Source organism: Neolamprologus brichardi, chromosome 20, assembly GCF_056152115.1.
Source record: "Neolamprologus brichardi isolate AB-2024 chromosome 20, ASM5615211v1, whole genome shotgun sequence".
NCBI classification, from domain to species: Eukaryota; Metazoa; Chordata; class Actinopteri; order Cichliformes; family Cichlidae; genus Neolamprologus; species Neolamprologus brichardi.
Window position 1 is genome coordinate 7364600 of NC_142123.1, and position 17561 is coordinate 7382160.

Below are 17561 nucleotides of genomic sequence, written 5' to 3' on the forward strand. Positions count from 1 at the left end.
GGTAATTTCCTTACTTTATAGATGATACCTTCGTAAATCCCCGCTTGAGTACAGCCTATCTACCAATGTAAGCAGCCATATGAGACGTAAAAACAAACACCGGAAGTCACGTTTTGCACAACACTGTGAATCCTTCACCTCTGCTCACAGTCCTCTTACAAACCCTGCATCAACATTAGTTCTAGTAAAATCTTTCCAGATGGCGCTCTCATTATTCCGCTGCCCCGCGTGCTGTGTGTGAAATCAGCAGAACTGACACAGTCATTAAAAACTTCAGCTTTTACAGTATCAGTAGGAACCATGACTGTCCTCGGCTGAGGGATTCAAACTTCTCAACAGCAGGAATAAAGGTCCGCGTGTAGACGCCCGCGCTCTTTTACATCGAGCACTGTTTACATTTAATCTACAAACAGATTAAAATAAACGTACTCTCGTTAACTTGTGCTTATAAGCGAGCAGCCATTTAGTTCCGTTTGCCGTCCCCTTTCTTCGGATTTTATTGTTTGTTGGAAACCCGCTTCTATGCGCACTGCTGCCGACCAGCGGACGGATAGAGAAAGAAGCGGATAGTTTGTTTTTTCTCTTCAGCGTTAACCTCCTAAGACCCGAACTCTTTCATGGCATGCGTTTTTAATTTCTCGTTGCTATTTGCGCTGATTGGGACCCGATGAATGGAAAAACAAATAATTATCTTTCACCTGATGTAGTTTCTGAGAAAAATGATATCCACATATGAGGACAGTCCCAAAAGTGCAAAACTCTTTATTTGGTGTCTGAACACAGCGGCATTTTTCCTGAGTACAAAAACAAAATGAGAAACAACAACTGTGCCCCTTTCAGCAATATGGCTTATTTGAAGCGCCGCTAACAGTTGCAGGAAGATGTATGTCTGTTACAAAGGTGAAAAAAGAAACAGTAAAAGACTTCTGAACATGGAACACGAAACATTTCATTCCAAAACTGCTACTTAAAACTTTTCCCCCCGTGGGAACATGTTTACACCTATGTGTGTAAAATTTAGTATTGTGGTCTAGACAACCCAAAATGTGATGTCCACAGGTTAAATTTTTTTTAAAGCTCTAACATCCACTGTGAGGCGATAGTTAGAAAATATCGTAAGCAGATACTAGCAAAGCTGTGCAGTGATTGCATTGTGCCACATCATTCTTTTATTTTGTGTGTGTTCATATTGGGAGTGCAGAGAGTGGACAGTTTTCCGGTACCTAGGTGTACACATAACTCAGGACCTGTCATGGTCCTTTCACATTAACACCCTGTTTAAGAAATCTCACGAGCCTCTCTACTTCCTCAGAAGGTTTGGAGACTTCCATCTGCCACTGAGGGTGCTTAAGAACTTCCATCGAGAGCATCCTGACAGGAAACATTTGCACCTGGTTTGGAAACAGCACCAAGCAGGACAGACGAGATCTGCAAAGAGTGGTGCGCTCGGCCGATCAGATCTTACTGACCTGCTGTCCATCTACACCAAGCGGTGCTAGAACAAAACCAGGAAGATTATGATGGACCTCTCCCATCCCAACAATGGACTTTTCTCACTGTTGAGGTCTGGGAAGCGCTTCTGCTCCCTTAAGGCCAAACCAAAGAGAATGAAGAGGAGCTTCTTCCCCCAGGCTATTTGGGCCCTGAACCAGGTGTAGGACTGGACTCTCATAAACACGGTCACCGCACGCACCCTGTTATTTGCACACTGATTATAATTTATCTCTTAAATCGCTAATTGCACATTCTTTTTTACTGTTAATTTTATCTTGTGCTTTTGTTTTATTGTTCTTCATTGTGTCATTGTTCTATTATGTGTTTTATCCTATTGCACAGTGTCCTTGGGTGTCTTGACAGGCGCTTTATAAATACAATTTATTATTAGAATTTCTTATTTCTAATCATTACATTTTATCATAATCTGTAAATCTGTAAACTCAACCGTCGTTTAATAATCGGGCATTGCACAGTAATAAGCGTTTCACCACATGTCGTAATGTGAGGTGTGCGCGACAAATAAACTTTGAATTTGGTTCGTTGGTCGCAATATTTCGCTTTTAGTCTTAGGAACGTTAGGATAAAGAGACAGATTGTTACTTTTAACATATAGAAGAAGCCCCACAAACGCAGGACATCAAAAAATTGAGTGAAACTCTTGTTGTTCCTCTCCACGGAAATCTTTAGTAAAAGGCGAAAGATTTATACGATCTGAAGAGAAACAAGAGTGCTGAAGAGGTTACGGCTACGTGAATGACCCCATTTCTCCCACTGGTATAATCACTTACGGTTTACTCAAACAAACTTCTGAGTTTATCTTTGATGCGCAAAGATAAACCTTTACTATACATATCCCTAATACATGCACCAGAAAGTTATTGAGGGCGACAGATAAATGTGAAATACTTATTCTAAAGCTGCTTTGCGCGCGTGGCATTGTGGGAATATGGAGACACCGCCCCCTGTGTTTTGTTAAGCGTCTCAACGATGACCAAATGTCTTGTTTTTCCTTTAAAACACGAGGTGACTCTTGAATAAAAGAATATAGTCTCTGAATGGTGTAACATTGATTTATATGTTTATCTGAGTCTATTATGAAACTACCGCTGAGTTTCAAACTAAGTACGGTTTTATAAATAGAGAAGAGCTGCCGTTGACATAACTTCCTGTATCACAGGGGCGTTTCTGGGGGTGACCAACTGATTTAATTATTTGTACTTGTATGTTTTGTCAGTGCCCTTGGGACTATTGTGATGCTGAAGGCAGATTAAAGCCCAATTTAGGGATTCTTTAAGTGATTCCACAACTCACTGTTACTGTAACACATGGCACTTTATTAAAGTGGATGAAACAGGAATACATGAAAACAGCACTGCAGGACAGTCAATCAGTGAACTTGATTATGAACGCAATGCAAGGGGCTTTACAAAATCAACTGTGTACAGTCAAAAGTGCCTGTCAGATATGCTGGAATAATACGTTACCATCAACAATATCATTGTGAATGTTAAATGAATGTCACTTAAAGAAAGTTTACAATGAGCAGCATATACTGACAATAGCCATACAAGGGTAAATGTGTTGTAAATGGAAATGCAGTAAATCTGCCTAGAATGACATTAAATATACGATACACTTACTACTTCATATACCTCACATCGTTTGTCCCGCTACATGTTGTTATTTTGGTGACGCAACTTCCGTCGACAGAAGATTGGTAGTCTACAGTGGGATTCAGCGCTTCTATTGGGCCAGGGTCTACAGTGCCTATGTTCACCGTAGACCCCAGGCCAATGAAAAGACGTAACTGTCTACAGTCACTGTAGACTTTGCGCTACCGTAGACACGGAGCTGGAGGGCTTTGTGTCGGCTCTGACAGACGCATACTTGCAAAACTGTGTAGTGCGTGCATTATGCCACATCATTGCTTTACTTAGTGTTTATCCTAGTTGTCATAGCACCCCTATGACAACTAGGATAAACACTAAGTAAAGCAATGATGTGGCATAATACATTACAGCTGACACAGTGACTACTTAACATTATAACTATGACTCTCTCCTTTAACATTATAAGAAAACCCCACTAATGTAAGGCATCGTTAAATTAATTCAGACTGTTACTGTTCCACTGCACAGAAATGTTTAGTAATACGCAAAAGATCTATGCAATCTGAAAATAAATAAAACTGCCAACAAAACCACGGCTAAGAGAATGACGCCATTTCGCGCAATGGTATGATCACTTAAAGTTTACTCCAAAAAAAATCTGAGTTTATCTTTGATACGCAAAGATAAACCTTTACTACAAATATCCATAATACATGCACTACAAAGTTATTGGGGGTGACAAATAAATGTGAAACACTTAAAGCTGCTCTGCGTGCATGGCATTGTGGGAATATGGAGCCCCCGCCCCCTGTGTCTTTTAAACGCTTCTTCATTTTAAAACATGATGGGACTCTTGAATAAAATAACCAACGGTCTCCGAATGCTGTAATATTGAGTTCTATGTTTGTCTGACTCTATCGTGAAAGTTTAAAGTTTTATAATTAGAGGAGAGCTGCCGTTGTTGTAACTTCCCGTATGACGTGGTCGTTTTTGGGAATGACCTTCGTCCAAATGATATAAAAACGTCGCTTATGCCGAATTTGCTTTTTTACACGGAAAACAAGCCCCACAAACGCAGGGCATCAAAAAATTGAGTAAAACTCTTGTTGTTCCTCTCCACGGAAATCTTTAGTAAAAGGCGAAAGATTTATACGATCTGAAGAGAAACAAGAGCGCTGACGAGTACATGGCTAAGAGAATGACCCCATTTCTCCCACTGGTATGATCACTTACGGTTTACGCAAAAAAAAGAATAAAAAGTTGACTTTATCGTTGATACGCGAAGATAAACTTTTACTCCAAATATCACCACCACAAGCGCCACATAGGTGTTGTGGAAGACAAGATACATGTGAACTACTTACACTAACTGCTTTGCGCGCATGGCATTGTGGGAATAGGGAGACCCGTCTCCTGCGTTTTGTTAGACGCCTCAACGGTGAAAATTTATCTGGGTTTTCCTTTAAAACGTGACGTGACTCTTGAATAAAAGAATCAGCAGTCTCTGAATGGTGTAACACGAATTTCCATGATTATCTTAGTCCATCATGAAACTACTGCTGAGTTTTAATAAAGTCCATATTGGAGGATTGGTATATAAATGAGGTGGGCATAAAAAGGAACTCGACAGAAGGCCTTACACTTAGTTTATATTGGGTATAACGCAACAAGTTTCAAACATTAAATTTACTTCTTTTAACATGGAAAACAAGCCCCACAAATGCAGGGCATCAAAAAAATTAAGTAAAACTCTTGTTGTTCCTCTCCACGGAAATCTTTAGTAAAAGGCGAAAGATTTATACGATCTGAAGAGAAACAAGAGTGCTGGTGAGTATATGGCTAAGAGAATGACCCCATTTCTCCCACTGGTATGATCACTTACGGTTTATGCAAAAAAACAACTCAAAAACCCGACATTTTATTTGATGAAAAAAGGTAAAGTTTTACTACAAACATCACTAACATATGCACCACAAAGCTGTTGTGCGTGACAGATAAATGTGAACTACTTATTCTAAAACTGCGCGCATGGCATTGTGGGAAATTTGGGAGACTTGTTAAATAGGACAGAGCTGTCTCTCACTGGTGCAAAATGAATGGAGCTCTATGGAGCTGTACCCCAGATAAGTAGGCAGCTTTTAAAAAAAATTAAAAAAAATTAAGAATTAAAACATGACGTGATTCTTGAATAAAAGCGTGAATCAACAGTCTCTGAATAGTGTAAAGTAGATTTCTATATTTATTTGGGTCTGACAAATAACTAATGAGGAATTTAAAAAATATAAGGATTTTCATTTAAAATGACCTATTTATCCAATATTCCAGTCCCTGTTGTATTTATCATTTTCTTATGGATGCAAATGTCTAACACTCAGCAAGTAGAGCTGGAGGGAATCAATCCAAATCTTGAGAATTTTAAAACCAATGCTGGAATCGGTGTCCGATCAATGCGTGCACATGCACTGAATTGTGTTCAATTTTAATTTTATTGGAAATGAAACTAAATATAGGCCACCTCAGAAATTAAATATGAAAAGTGTCTGGACATAATAACCTTTTTGTGTTGATGGTTAAGTAAGTTGTATATATAAAATACATTTTGAGGGGCATACTATAGATACCAACACTGTTATAGTATCAGACTGATACTAGCACGATTGGACTGATAGTGTAGACCAGGGTTGGCTGTCACATTGCTTGTTTTTGTGGATTTCACACATGTTTGCAGTGGTCAATTTGTGGAAAACAGACAAAACTTTGGAGGAAGGAAGTATTTTGTTATTTTGATGGGTGAGAAACATTCTTCATGCTGTTTTTGTATCGAAAGATATGACACAATTTTAGTCCTTTAAAATATAGACACTAATTAAAAAGCTGATATTAATCGCTTTGATATTAATCCACCTCTCACTATTTGGTTAAAGCCATGTGGTAATGTTTATCAAGAGGTCAGTCTGGGATGGTTGTCTTTTTGAATTGGTTGCCACACGTGACTAACAAGCCTCTGAGCATGACAAATGATTTTGCGGGTAGGCATTTAAAAGCAGTGATATTTTTGTTTCTTTGTTCTCTGAATGGTTTGTTTTGAGTCATTCATCAATAGCCAGCTCAAGAAAGTATGGTTTTGTTGTGTTGTCTGACCAAACTAAGCTCACAAAGCTTGTATCTCTGGCAATTCAGGGGCATACATAACTGACTTGTGTGACTCTGAGGTATAGGACTGCTAGCTAAAGACTCGCAACCTCAAAATGGAAATCTCAGTAAGTTTCCTTGCCTGGATGATCAAGCATGGATCAACCTTAAAAAGTACACCAGTTCAGAGTCAGTTTGATATTGATGTCGTGGATTTTTAGACTGATCTGTTTACACTGGCTTGCTGGCTATTGCTCAAGTTAGAAAATCTTGCACAAAACACTGCTTGTCTTCTCAAAGATCCAGGAAACCTCTCTCTATTTTTTAATGATGTCAGTGATACATCTCATCAAAACTGAGACATGAATGTGCAATCGCTTCTCAGTAGAATTTGTAACTGCATTTTAAAGCACTGTAAATTCCTAATTTCACTGCTCATACATCGAATAATTCACTGATTTATAGTTATAGTTTAATTTAAGTAACATTAGGTGGAGTCCATTTCTAAACTTTCTGATGTCTCTATCTGAAAAAATGAAATACAAAGTTACGCATAATTTCTCTTCAATCTTTACTGAAACCCAACTGATAATTATAGGGACCAGCAACATGGCCTGTCACAAAGTGTCAGTGTGTTGTCAATAGTTAATTATTTTTTGTAACAATTAACTGCAAAAATAGAAGGTATAGGTATTTTGAGCTATACCTTCAACTTCAATTTAATGAAGGAGTGGTTATTGAAAGATGTTTCAGTGATCATTAGTTCACACAAAGAGTGAAAAGTGTGACAACCAAGCCCGAGCATACTTCACTGCACTAGATACTGCTGTTTGTTTCAGTGTTATATATCAGAGATGTCAAACTCGTTTTAGATTGTGGGCCACATACAGCCCACTTAAGATCAAAAAAGTGCATAAAACGTTTGGGTGACCGATGAATGTCAAAACTTTAACTCAAAACTTTTACATGTTCAGTGCACAGATTGTTCTGTAGTTGTAAAATATAATAAGTACTTGCTTAATTTACTTAATATTTGAAAAATATCAACTTTCCTGTCCTTTAATTGTTTATCTGCTAATTAATCACTTTGATGTGGTATGAAAGGCAATGAGGTTTGGCAGTCTTAAGTCGGAAAAGCTGCGAAATGTATTAAAATACAGTCAGAAGTATATAATGTATGCACCTATTCTCAGAAGTCACAACAGTGCGCTAGCCAAGAATCCTCTGTCTGTCTATTTATTTGTTTTAAAACAGATCACAAGCCCCACAAACGCAGGGCATCAAAAAATTAAGTAAAACTCTTGTTGTTCCTCTCCACGGAAATCTTTAGTAAAAGGCGAAAGATTTGTACGATCTGAAGAGAAACAAGAGTGCTGGCGAGTTTACGACTAAGAGAATGACCCTATTTCTCCCACTGGTATGATCACTTACGGTTTATGCAAAAAAAACAACCCAAAAACCGGACATTTTATTTAATAAAAAGTTGACTTTATCATTGATACGCGAAGATAAACTTTTACTACAAATATCACCGGCACAAGCACCACATAGGTGTTGTGGAAGACAAGATACATGTGAACGACTTACACTAACTGCTTTGCGCGCATGGCATTGTGGGAATATGGAGACCCCGTCTCCTGCGTTTTGTTAGACGCCTCAACGGTGAAAATTTATCTGGGTTTTCCTTTAAAACATGACGTGACTCTTGGATAAAAGAATCAGCAGTCTCTGAATGGTGTAACACGAATTTCCATGTTTATCTTAGTCCATCATGAAACTGTTGCCGAGGTTCAATAAAGTTCATATCGGAGGATTTGTACATAAATGAGGTGGGCATAAAGAGGCACTCGAGAGAAAGCCTGACCGACACTTAGTTTACATTGGGAGTAATGCATCAATTTTAAAACATTAAATTTACTTCTTTTAACATGGAAAACAAGCCCCACAAACGCAGGGCATCAAAAAATTGAGTAAAACTCTTGTTGTTCCTCTCCACGGAAATCTTTAGTAAAAGGCGAAAGATTTATACGATCTGAAGAGAAACAAGAGTGCTGGCGAATATATGCCTAAGAGAATGATCCCATTTCTCCCACTGGTATGATCACTTACGGTTTATGCAAAAAAAACAACCCAAAACCCGACATTTTATTTGATGAAAAAAGGTAAACCTTTACTACAAATATCACTAACATATGCACCACAAAGCTGTTGTGGGTGACAGATAAATGTGAACTACTTATTCTAAAGCAGCTTTGCGCGCATGGCATTGTGGGAAATATGGACAAACATTTTGTTACAGGGCAAGCAATAAGAGCAATCTCTGAATTGTCCACTAGATGGCGGTATGATATCTCATTTTGACGGCATCCAAATTTTTAAGACATCTATGTTATCGTCTACACGATCCTAACGCTAACCCGAACCTATAACCTATTTATTTATTTGTTTGTTTATCTAAAGTTGACCCTTCCAAGTCTTGACAATCAGCGCACACAGACACATCACTGTAACAGACAGCATCAGAAATGTTTTTTCCCAACATTTTTCCCCAACCCTTTTGCTTGTCTCTAAGGAGCAATGATGACTTCGATCTCACGTGGTCAGTGAGAGAAGGAATCTCTCATAGACATTATACTTAAAATAAAACAGCTACTTTAATCCTCGACACTTCAAAAATAATACATATACATATGTTCTAGCAGCCATATACTGTATATATATTTTTAAAACATAAAAACATAGCCTATGTCGTCAAAGGAGCTTGTAAAGAAAAGCGTCTGGACTTCTTTAAGTTACTTGAAGACGTTTCACCTCTCATCCGAGAGGCTTCTTCAGTTCTAAGGTCAAATGGTGGAGAGTCCCAGATATAAACCTGGTGGGAGTGTCCCCCCACAGAGGGACAAAAGGACCCCCTGATGATCTTCAAGTAACTTAAAGAAGTCCAGACGTTTTTCTTTGCAAGCTCCTTTGACTACGATGACCTGGATGACTGAGAACCTTCACAGACATATAGCCTATGTCACAAACTGTTTTGTGACATCCTGTTTTGAAGCCCTGAGTTCAACTCTTTGGCTTCCATCTTGGGTTTTTAAAAACTGGACGTGATGATCGACAGAGATATAAAACTGACTGCGTGCTCATTTTACATGCACGTGGGACCATCATATGTCAAATCATCCTGCGCTGAACAACACTTGAGAACAGTGACTGTCACCATGAGCTCTCCGGCAAAGTTTTTATTCTGATCGATCCTAAATCAAATGTGAAATCGGGACATTTTCTCATACAATACAATCAAACTTCTTTTGCAACCAGTGAATTCGCCCCCTGCTGGCCGTTATAAAGAAGGTAGATCAGGGTCATTTTGCATAGTGGGCCACATACAGTCCACTTTGAGCTAAAGTGAGCTAAACTGCATGATCAATGTGTAAAATTACAGTTAGAAAAATTGTTAATTTACTTTAAAGTTTAAAAATAAAAGACTATGCTATAATTACGATGATAAATAGCCGAGCATAGTTATTAATAGTATAGCTGAAAAACCTTCTGATCATTCATTTAATCATTTATCTGTTAACTGTTAATTATTGCTTTGATGTAGAATAGAAGGTAGTGGAGGTGGGCAGTCTTTATCAATAGAAAAAGCTGTACAAATGAATGAAATTGTAGTTAAAGTTTAAAAATGTATGCTCTCCTTCACATTTTCTAAAGTTGGGCCAGATTCTTCACCTGGCCAAGTTTAGCCCCCGGGCCTTATGTTTGACACCCCTAAAGCTGATTTATTGTTTTATTTTTCAGACTTGGAGTCATAAAACTACTAAGAATTGGCACTTCTGGTTACATTGGTCCAAAGTCACTGGATTTTCAGTTAGATGCCTGTGGTTAACACAAACTTTATCTCCTATAAAATAAAATACATTGGTACAGTAAATCATTAAATATCCATCCATCCATTTTCTTTCACTTATCTAGTAAGTAAATATCTCACTTGTAAATTTTGGAGTCATTAAAATGCTGATAGTTAGCAGTTTATTTCCGGTAAATGGATTTTGAGGAAAAAGAAAGAAAGAAAAATGTGACTTTAGTTTGTGGAGAACATGTTGCTGAAAAACACATTTTACCTATGAGGAGTTTTATGTCATGCAAAGCCTATTTGCTGCAATAATTCAAAAGCCTGTTGTGTGTGTGTGTGTGTTTTGTGAGCAATTGTAACTTCTTATCTTTGTCTCCAAAAGATACATGTAAAGGTCAGCTTAGGGACTATATTTAAAATACTTCAGAATGCTAGTCCCCTTCACATTACCACATTTTTTGCTGCCACAGAAACACTGACCACATGTAAAAACTCACTAACCGTGAATACGACACAAACACCGGCTGTAGAAATGCCCTCGAGGAAAGCAGTGGCTCGATCTTCATGTCTTACATTTTCTCTAATCCTACCTGCTTTAGTGAGATTTTTATGTCAAATCACAAAATCACTTTAAACTAACTATTAAACCTAAGTTGATTTAACTCACACTCAAAGCAGCAAGCGAACATATGCTTTCAAAGTTAAACCAGTTTAAAATGCGGGTGCTCTTTCACACTCATCGTTATCCGTCAAGTGGTGGAAGAACTAGTGTGCAGGTGCTCGAACAGATGGAGCGCGGTGGGTTTGTGCGTTTATACAAAATCTAATTTTGGTTCTTTATTCAGTTTAGGTAGCTGGTTACTGCTCGCAGTGATTCTGTGGCTTAAAGTTTCACTGCGGCACTGAATCTCATCAGTTGTCAGTAATTTTTCACAATCCCCGGAGAGCGCCCTCGTCATTTCTGTCAGCCTCCCTGTGGCTATGCGGGGACAGGGAGGGCTGTCAAACTGTGCCTGCCCGAGAGCGCCTTTTCACGGGTTGATGAGTCATAATAAGGGCTGTCCAGGTGGTGAAAATTAAGCTGTGTGTGTGTGTGTGTGTGTGTACATTTACAGTACAAGAAATTTGTTCTCCTCTTATGGATGCTATACTTTATTATAAATTTTTGATCATGACAAGTCAGTTGTACGTATGTGTGTGTGTGTGTGTTTGTGTGCGTGTGTGTCTTGGGGGCTAGAGAGAGAAGGAAAAAACAGAGTAAGAGAGAGAGAGAACAGGAGTCAGTGGGAGGGAGAGGAGAGGCGAGCAGAGCAGAGTGTTCACTCCATTTCTTGGGGATTTTCGAGTCTCTCACTGCGGATTGTCTCCTCTCCTTTAGAAGTGAAAGTCGACTTTAACTCCGTTAATCATTCGGGCAGATTGCCTGTAACAAAGTCCCACTCTCTGGATGGAGAAAGGCTGCTGCAAAATGAGGGCTCTGTGTTTGAACTTTGCCATCACCTGTCTGTGGCTTCTTCCTTCATCAGTGAGTAGACTGCAGACAGCCTTTGCACCAAGTGCATGAAGAGTTACTTCCATTCAGAAATGTGTACCATTTATTATTATTGATCAGTACGTTATAATCAAATTTATGTGCTGCTTGATTTCTGCCACTCATTCTGAGATTACAGCACTGTTGCAGAATAAGACATGGACTGTCAAAATTATCCCAAACATCACTGTAGTTTTAAAAGGTAACAAGTAACTTGCCATGGGATTTTAAGAAGTAGAAAAGAGTTTTAATGACTTGGTAAAGACTTCATGGGATTTGCTGTTTTGAGAATATTGTGGAAAAAAAACTCAGAGACCTGTTCATTTTTAGGAATGAGGAACGGTGTCTTGCTCTGATGTGATTTGCTTTGTTACTTTCAAACTTAAGACCGAAGACGTTTTCATTGTGTGAAATTGTACTAGGACTTGATTAAAGTGGAATCTTTTGTTAGATAAAGTTCAGAAAGGATGAATATATATACCGCTATCACATTTTAAATTTGTTCCAGTCCCACGGTGTCTAATTCTCTTTCAAGCGTAGTTGTAATTTAATCTGCGCCCCTTTCTTTAATTCAACTTCCTCATGCTGCACGAGCAGCCGACTGCATCATCTGCATCTCTGGTATTTAAGATGTCAAGTGCAAACCCTCAAAGCAACCTCATTTTGTGCTTTATTGCTTGAACTAAATGAGTGCACGGGCTTTGTCAGTCTGAAGAAGTTTCATCACCCTGGGGCTTAAAAACATTCAAACTTATTTTTCTTTTCTTTTTTTCTTCTAGGTTAAGTCGTTAAAAAAACAACCCAAAAAACTGACACATTAAGGAGCTTTTTAGCCAGTGGCAAGAATTCTATCTCTCTGTCCTTAAAAAAAGCAAACACTCCTCCCAGGCTTTTCAGTTGCTTTTCAGTTTTTACTTTTTTCCCCCCGCTTCTGCAGGTACTTTTACACACGTGTTGTGCTTGTATCCCCTCCTCTGCTGTTGCTCAGTTGCAGTCACTGTGCTGGCATCTTGACACTGAGCCGGTGACATTGCTGTCACACTGTGGGCTCCAATTAGGGCAGGTGAGAACAGCACGTAGCTGGAGCTTTGGGTTTGTAACAATAGGCACAGCTGGAGCGCACTTGGTTAGGGGAGGAAGGCAGAGATTGGCACACAGGGATGGGGTGGTTGGGGGGGGGGATGAGAATCCTGCTTGTTTGAGTAAAATAATGATATCCTGGGAGCTGTTTATTCAGAAATCTAGGTGAGATTAGCCCTAAACCTCCATCTGCCTCTGACACATTATGGCAAAAACAGAAATCAAGTCCTAAACAGTGAATGTGAACAACTCATGTCCCTAGAGGCGTAAAAAAAATCTTGTCCCATCTCCCACAGAGCATCCACCATTACACCTAAGCTAAAGTAAGTGTTTATATAAAAAGAGAAGTGTCCAATTAGTTTTTATCCTAAACGCATTGTGCAAAATTGGTGTTATATACTTTTTGTATATACAGTTTGCATACTGAGACGTAGCTCCACATGTCAGCCATGCAGAGCAAATTTGTTACATAAACATCCCTTGATTTATTGGGATTTGTGTATTTTAATAGACACAACAGCAGGTGGTTGCCTGGCTTATGATAAGCTGCTTCATCAGTATAAAGACGTATTTAGTTTTCATGGTCACACTCGTATATTTTTGGAGTGCTATTTCTTTTTTAAACCCAAGAGGGACATTCAAGTGGAGTTAATTACCGTATTTCTCTGCGTTAATGATGTCTTCAGTTCTGCGTGAGCTGTGCATGAAATGTGGCGCTATCACAGAAGCCAAAATATTTAACATTAAAGCAATTAGTGGCAACAGATTGGTTTTTAGTTCCTGTAAAATATATTTGGAGTGTTTCTCCGGTACAGTGGAGTCAACACTGTAAGAGGCAGCTTAATGTATCATTTTGATGTGGTGTATTTTTTTCATATAATCTGCAGCCTGTTCACCCATACTGTTTCATCTGATTTGACTTCAGGGGAAAGGCCAGGGAGCGTAGATACCTTTATACAATCTATTTCCCGAAAAAGGGACAAAATAGGACAGTAAAAGGAAGGAGGACAATGTGGGTGGAAGTGATGAATACAACAAACAAAACGTGAAGTCGTAAGCTCTTACCTAACAAGATGCATTCAGGTGAAAGCTTAATCCCTTATTCATTTCAAGAAGCTGTCCAAATCAATCCAAGATTAGAAGCTGGGATATTTAAGGTAATGAAGAGGAGGAGGAGGAAAAAGGTTAAAGATTTTTTAGTCTTTTTGAGACCACTGAGACATATTTGGCACAGAAGGAGCTCAATATGGAAATGTGCCTAAAACAGATGCATATTTTTCATATTTTCATACATTTATTATTTTATTGATTCTTCAGCAGCCACGTTTCTCTCTATCTCAAGCATATTGATTAATCAGCCTATAGACGGTCCATTACCAAGGTCGTGCAGAAACGAGGATTGAAAGTTTTAAAGGGGGAGTGAGAGAGGACGAACGGACGGGCAAATTAAAACGTGTTAATGGCAACAAGAACGGGACTGTGTTTGTTTGTGGTGTGGGTGTGTGCATGTTCCTCATTACTGTAGTCCTTGCCTGAAGGAGATAACCTATTGATCACAGTCAATTTCAAGACGTTCTCAGTGCGAGGGCCCGCAACACTGAAGAATAATTATTTAAATCGATTATGTGCTGCCTTATAGTGCAGCTACAGTCAAGCTGTCCTTCCTTTGTGGTCATCCAGGTGGTCAAGGGCAGTTTTGCTTTTCGTCTTTCTTGTCACTTTCTGCAGTCCAACAACAAAATCCTGTGACTTTTTTACTGTAGTTTTTTTTTTTTTACTGTATTTAATGGTGACTATGTTGACAACCCCAGAGTTGTTTTGGGTTACAGTCGATATTATAAAGTTCTTATAGTTGTCTGTGAGCATTGGTGGATATGAGTTTCATTTGGTGCTTTTAAGAGTTGTTTTATTAGTATAACAAAACACAGATTTTAGCATTCAGCCACAGTAGTTTGCGGCTAATCAAAGAGGTTCAATTTTAGGATTTGGGTCTCTCTTTCTTTTTCTGCCTCTCTTTGATATATCAGTATCTACGCCAGTATCAAAAAGCTGGATGAAATTTTACATGTGGTGCTTACTGAATTCAAAATAAATAAAAAGATAAATAAAAAACAAGGCAACGTGTCTTTTCACTACTTGGCAAATCAGCCAATTACAACACAAATTTGGGGGATTTTTTTTCCTAACAGGGACTGTTTCTTCAGTTAAAACTATCTACAAAATGTTATATTCTGTAGTGTTTATGGAAAAATGGTGTGCAAAAGCACAACACCGTGGCCAAATTCCATTTGGCTCCATTGTTTTGAAACCGCACCGGAGATCTCAAAAACTGACATCTCAGTGTTTAATGCAAAGTAAAATGCAAGACCTATATATACTATATATATATATATTTATTACCCCTGTGGATACACAGTTGTGGTGAGATGTTTAGACTCATCATGGGCATAAATGTCATGGTAATGTGGGGCTTGTAATGATTTCTTTGAACTGTTCTTTTTCCAGGGTGGAATGATCGTACAGCAAACATCTGTAATGATGAAAAATAAATAACTATGTACACAAGTTTTAATTTATTTTGGACAACAAGCTTTTAGCATAATTCTGGCTGGATATTTGACCAATCTTCATTTAAACAAGGTCGTTTAGTGGCATGGAGCTTTTAAGCATGGTCTACACATTTTAAACAGGACTGAGGTTGTGGCTTTGGCACGGCCATTCCAGAAACTTAATGGGCCATTTCTAAACAACTACAAATTTGAGGATAATTGGTTTAAACAACTAAATGTAAGAAAAGTTATTAGGATGTGTTACCACTTTGTCAAAGTGTGAAAGAACACCCAAGCTGTCCCCTCAGATGAGAGGAAATTGGTTAGGATGTTCAGGAATAACCAGGTAACCACCATGAAAATTTTACATTTCCACTTTTAGGCTTGACTAAGATACTCACACAGACAAGTCAAATGGCTTCTGGAGAAAATTTTAATGGTCGATAATTCAAAGATTGACCTGTTTGGTCACAATGACAAAAGGTTGTTGGAGGAGTAAGGGCGAGGTTCTAAGACCACTGTACCTGTTGTCAAGCATGGTGGTGGTCACATAATGCCCTGGGTCTGTTCTGCTCCCATTGGTACTGGTATATTGCGCACGGTAGATGGAATAATGAAGAAGGGGTCTCTCTGAATACTTCAACTTCACGTTAAATCAACAGCTTGGACACAGCTGCATGTCCGAGTTGGACAATGATTTCAAAAACACGATAAAGCAGGCTAACAATAAGCTTCTGGAATGGCATTCCCAAAGTACAAATCTCAATCCTATTGGAAATTTGTGGACTATGCTTCAATGAAGCCAAGTAGAGTGTTCAAATATCCTGCAAGAATGATGCCAGATACATGTTGGTGGCTACCAATAGTGTTTGGTCTAGGTGAAACTTACTAAGACATTTAACCAAATGTTAGTGGGGTATATGTATGCTTTTGAGGTTAGATAAAATCCAAAACATTTCAGACTTGTGAAGCTAATTATTGTTTTATTTTTTTAAGTCATTAAATATGTATGTTGTACAATCCCTGGAAAAAGAACAGTTCACTAAAACCCCAAAGCCCCATGACATTTATGCCCATAGTGACTGTTAACTTCTGAGCACAGCTGTATGTAATCTGACAAATAAGCTATATCTTGTAACAATGGATGAAGAACATTTTCAAAATTCACTATTTTATACTTTTTTTCCACAGGTCCAAGAGATATCCAAGAAACTGGAATTTCAAAGCCAAGAGTGGGGTGAGGAGGAAGGAGGAAGAGAAGGTGCTGGTGGAGCAGCACTGAAAGTTAAACATATTTCCAAAGATTTACAGATCATCTCCACCAAACATAAAACACCTGCTTATGGCTCGCTTGGCCCATACGGTTGGCCTCAGAACTTCTCACAAGCCCTGGATCAGTATCTGTATCGTCCTCCTCCCAAATCCAAACCTCCAGCTAAAACTTCCCCAAAGGCCAAAAAGATCCTGGGCTGGGGGGATTTTTACTTTAATGTGAAAACAGTGAAATTTAGCCTCTTGGTGACAGGGAAGATTGTGGATCACATCAATGGAACATTCAGCGTCTACTTCCGCCACAATTCATCCCGTCTGGGGAACATATCCGTCAGCATCGTTCCACCCTCCAAAGCTGTGGGATGGGAGGTTCTTGATGCTGCATCTCAGAGTGTTCACACTAAAAATTCAGTACTGCTCCCAGATCTGATGTCCCAGTTGCCAAGCCCTCCTCAGTCCACCAGCTCCACTCCTCCCGAACAGCAGAAGCAGCAGCAGGACATGATGATGGTGACTGAACTCAACTGCCGGATCGAGTACCAGAGAACCAACCGGTCCAAGAAGACCAAGCCCTGCATGTACGACCCAGGCCAGACATGCTACTCAGAAAACACCCAGTCCCAGGCAGCCTGGATCTGTGCCAAACCATTTAAGGTTATATGCATCTTCATCGCCTTCACTGGCACGGATTACAGACTGGTGCAGAAAGTTTGCCCTGAGCAGAACCAGCAGCACTTTGGGTGACAAATTCTGAGATATGATACACTGACTTCTCACTCGTCCTTCAAACATCCTTCAGAATCATATGTTCAGTTTTCCAAACACTTTCAACATAAAGATACATCGTCAGCCTGTCAGTGAATGCAGATTGAGCCAAAACTTGTGTTGTCTTTTTTAAGGATTTAAGTTTTGTGTAAGCTTTGTGTTGTCTGAAAGCACACTCATTAAAACATTAACGCTGATTTTGAATTTGTATTTAAAACCTTTGCCTCATGATTATGGATTAATTGAGGTTTTCATCCAAAATTTGACTTGTA

The 17561-nt window shown here is 38.9% G+C and overlaps 1 protein-coding gene and 5 non-coding genes across 6 annotated transcripts; 1 reads left to right on the forward strand and 5 right to left on the reverse strand.

Annotated features, from left to right (window-relative positions):
* Positions 1-2114: 2114 nt before the first annotated feature.
* LOC118453874 (U5 spliceosomal RNA) lies at positions 2115-2228 on the reverse strand. Its single transcript, XR_004843478.2, has one exon. It is a non-coding gene; the product is annotated as a U5 spliceosomal RNA (small nuclear RNA).
* A 1941-nt stretch (positions 2229-4169) lies between these two features.
* LOC118453871 (U5 spliceosomal RNA) lies at positions 4170-4282 on the reverse strand. The gene has a single exon (XR_004843475.2). It is a non-coding gene; the product is annotated as a U5 spliceosomal RNA (small nuclear RNA).
* Positions 4283-4817: 535 nt separating this feature from the next.
* Positions 4818-4932, reverse strand: LOC148096899 (U5 spliceosomal RNA). Its single transcript, XR_015717059.1, has one exon. It is a non-coding gene; the product is annotated as a U5 spliceosomal RNA (small nuclear RNA).
* A 2567-nt stretch (positions 4933-7499) lies between these two features.
* LOC118453876 (U5 spliceosomal RNA) lies at positions 7500-7613 on the reverse strand. The gene has a single exon (XR_004843480.2). It is a non-coding gene; the product is annotated as a U5 spliceosomal RNA (small nuclear RNA).
* A 564-nt stretch (positions 7614-8177) lies between these two features.
* Positions 8178-8291, reverse strand: LOC118453877 (U5 spliceosomal RNA). Its single transcript, XR_004843481.2, has one exon. It is a non-coding gene; the product is annotated as a U5 spliceosomal RNA (small nuclear RNA).
* A 3147-nt stretch (positions 8292-11438) lies between these two features.
* LOC102799283 (neurexophilin-2-like) lies at positions 11439-17492 on the forward strand. Its single transcript, XM_006785433.2, has 2 exons — positions 11439-11617; positions 16444-17492. The coding sequence occupies exons 1-2, from the start codon at positions 11540-11542 to the stop codon at positions 17266-17268; spliced, it is 903 nt and encodes a 300-aa protein (XP_006785496.1). The 5' UTR covers positions 11439-11539; the 3' UTR covers positions 17269-17492.
* The last annotated feature ends 69 nt before the right edge of the window (positions 17493-17561 follow it).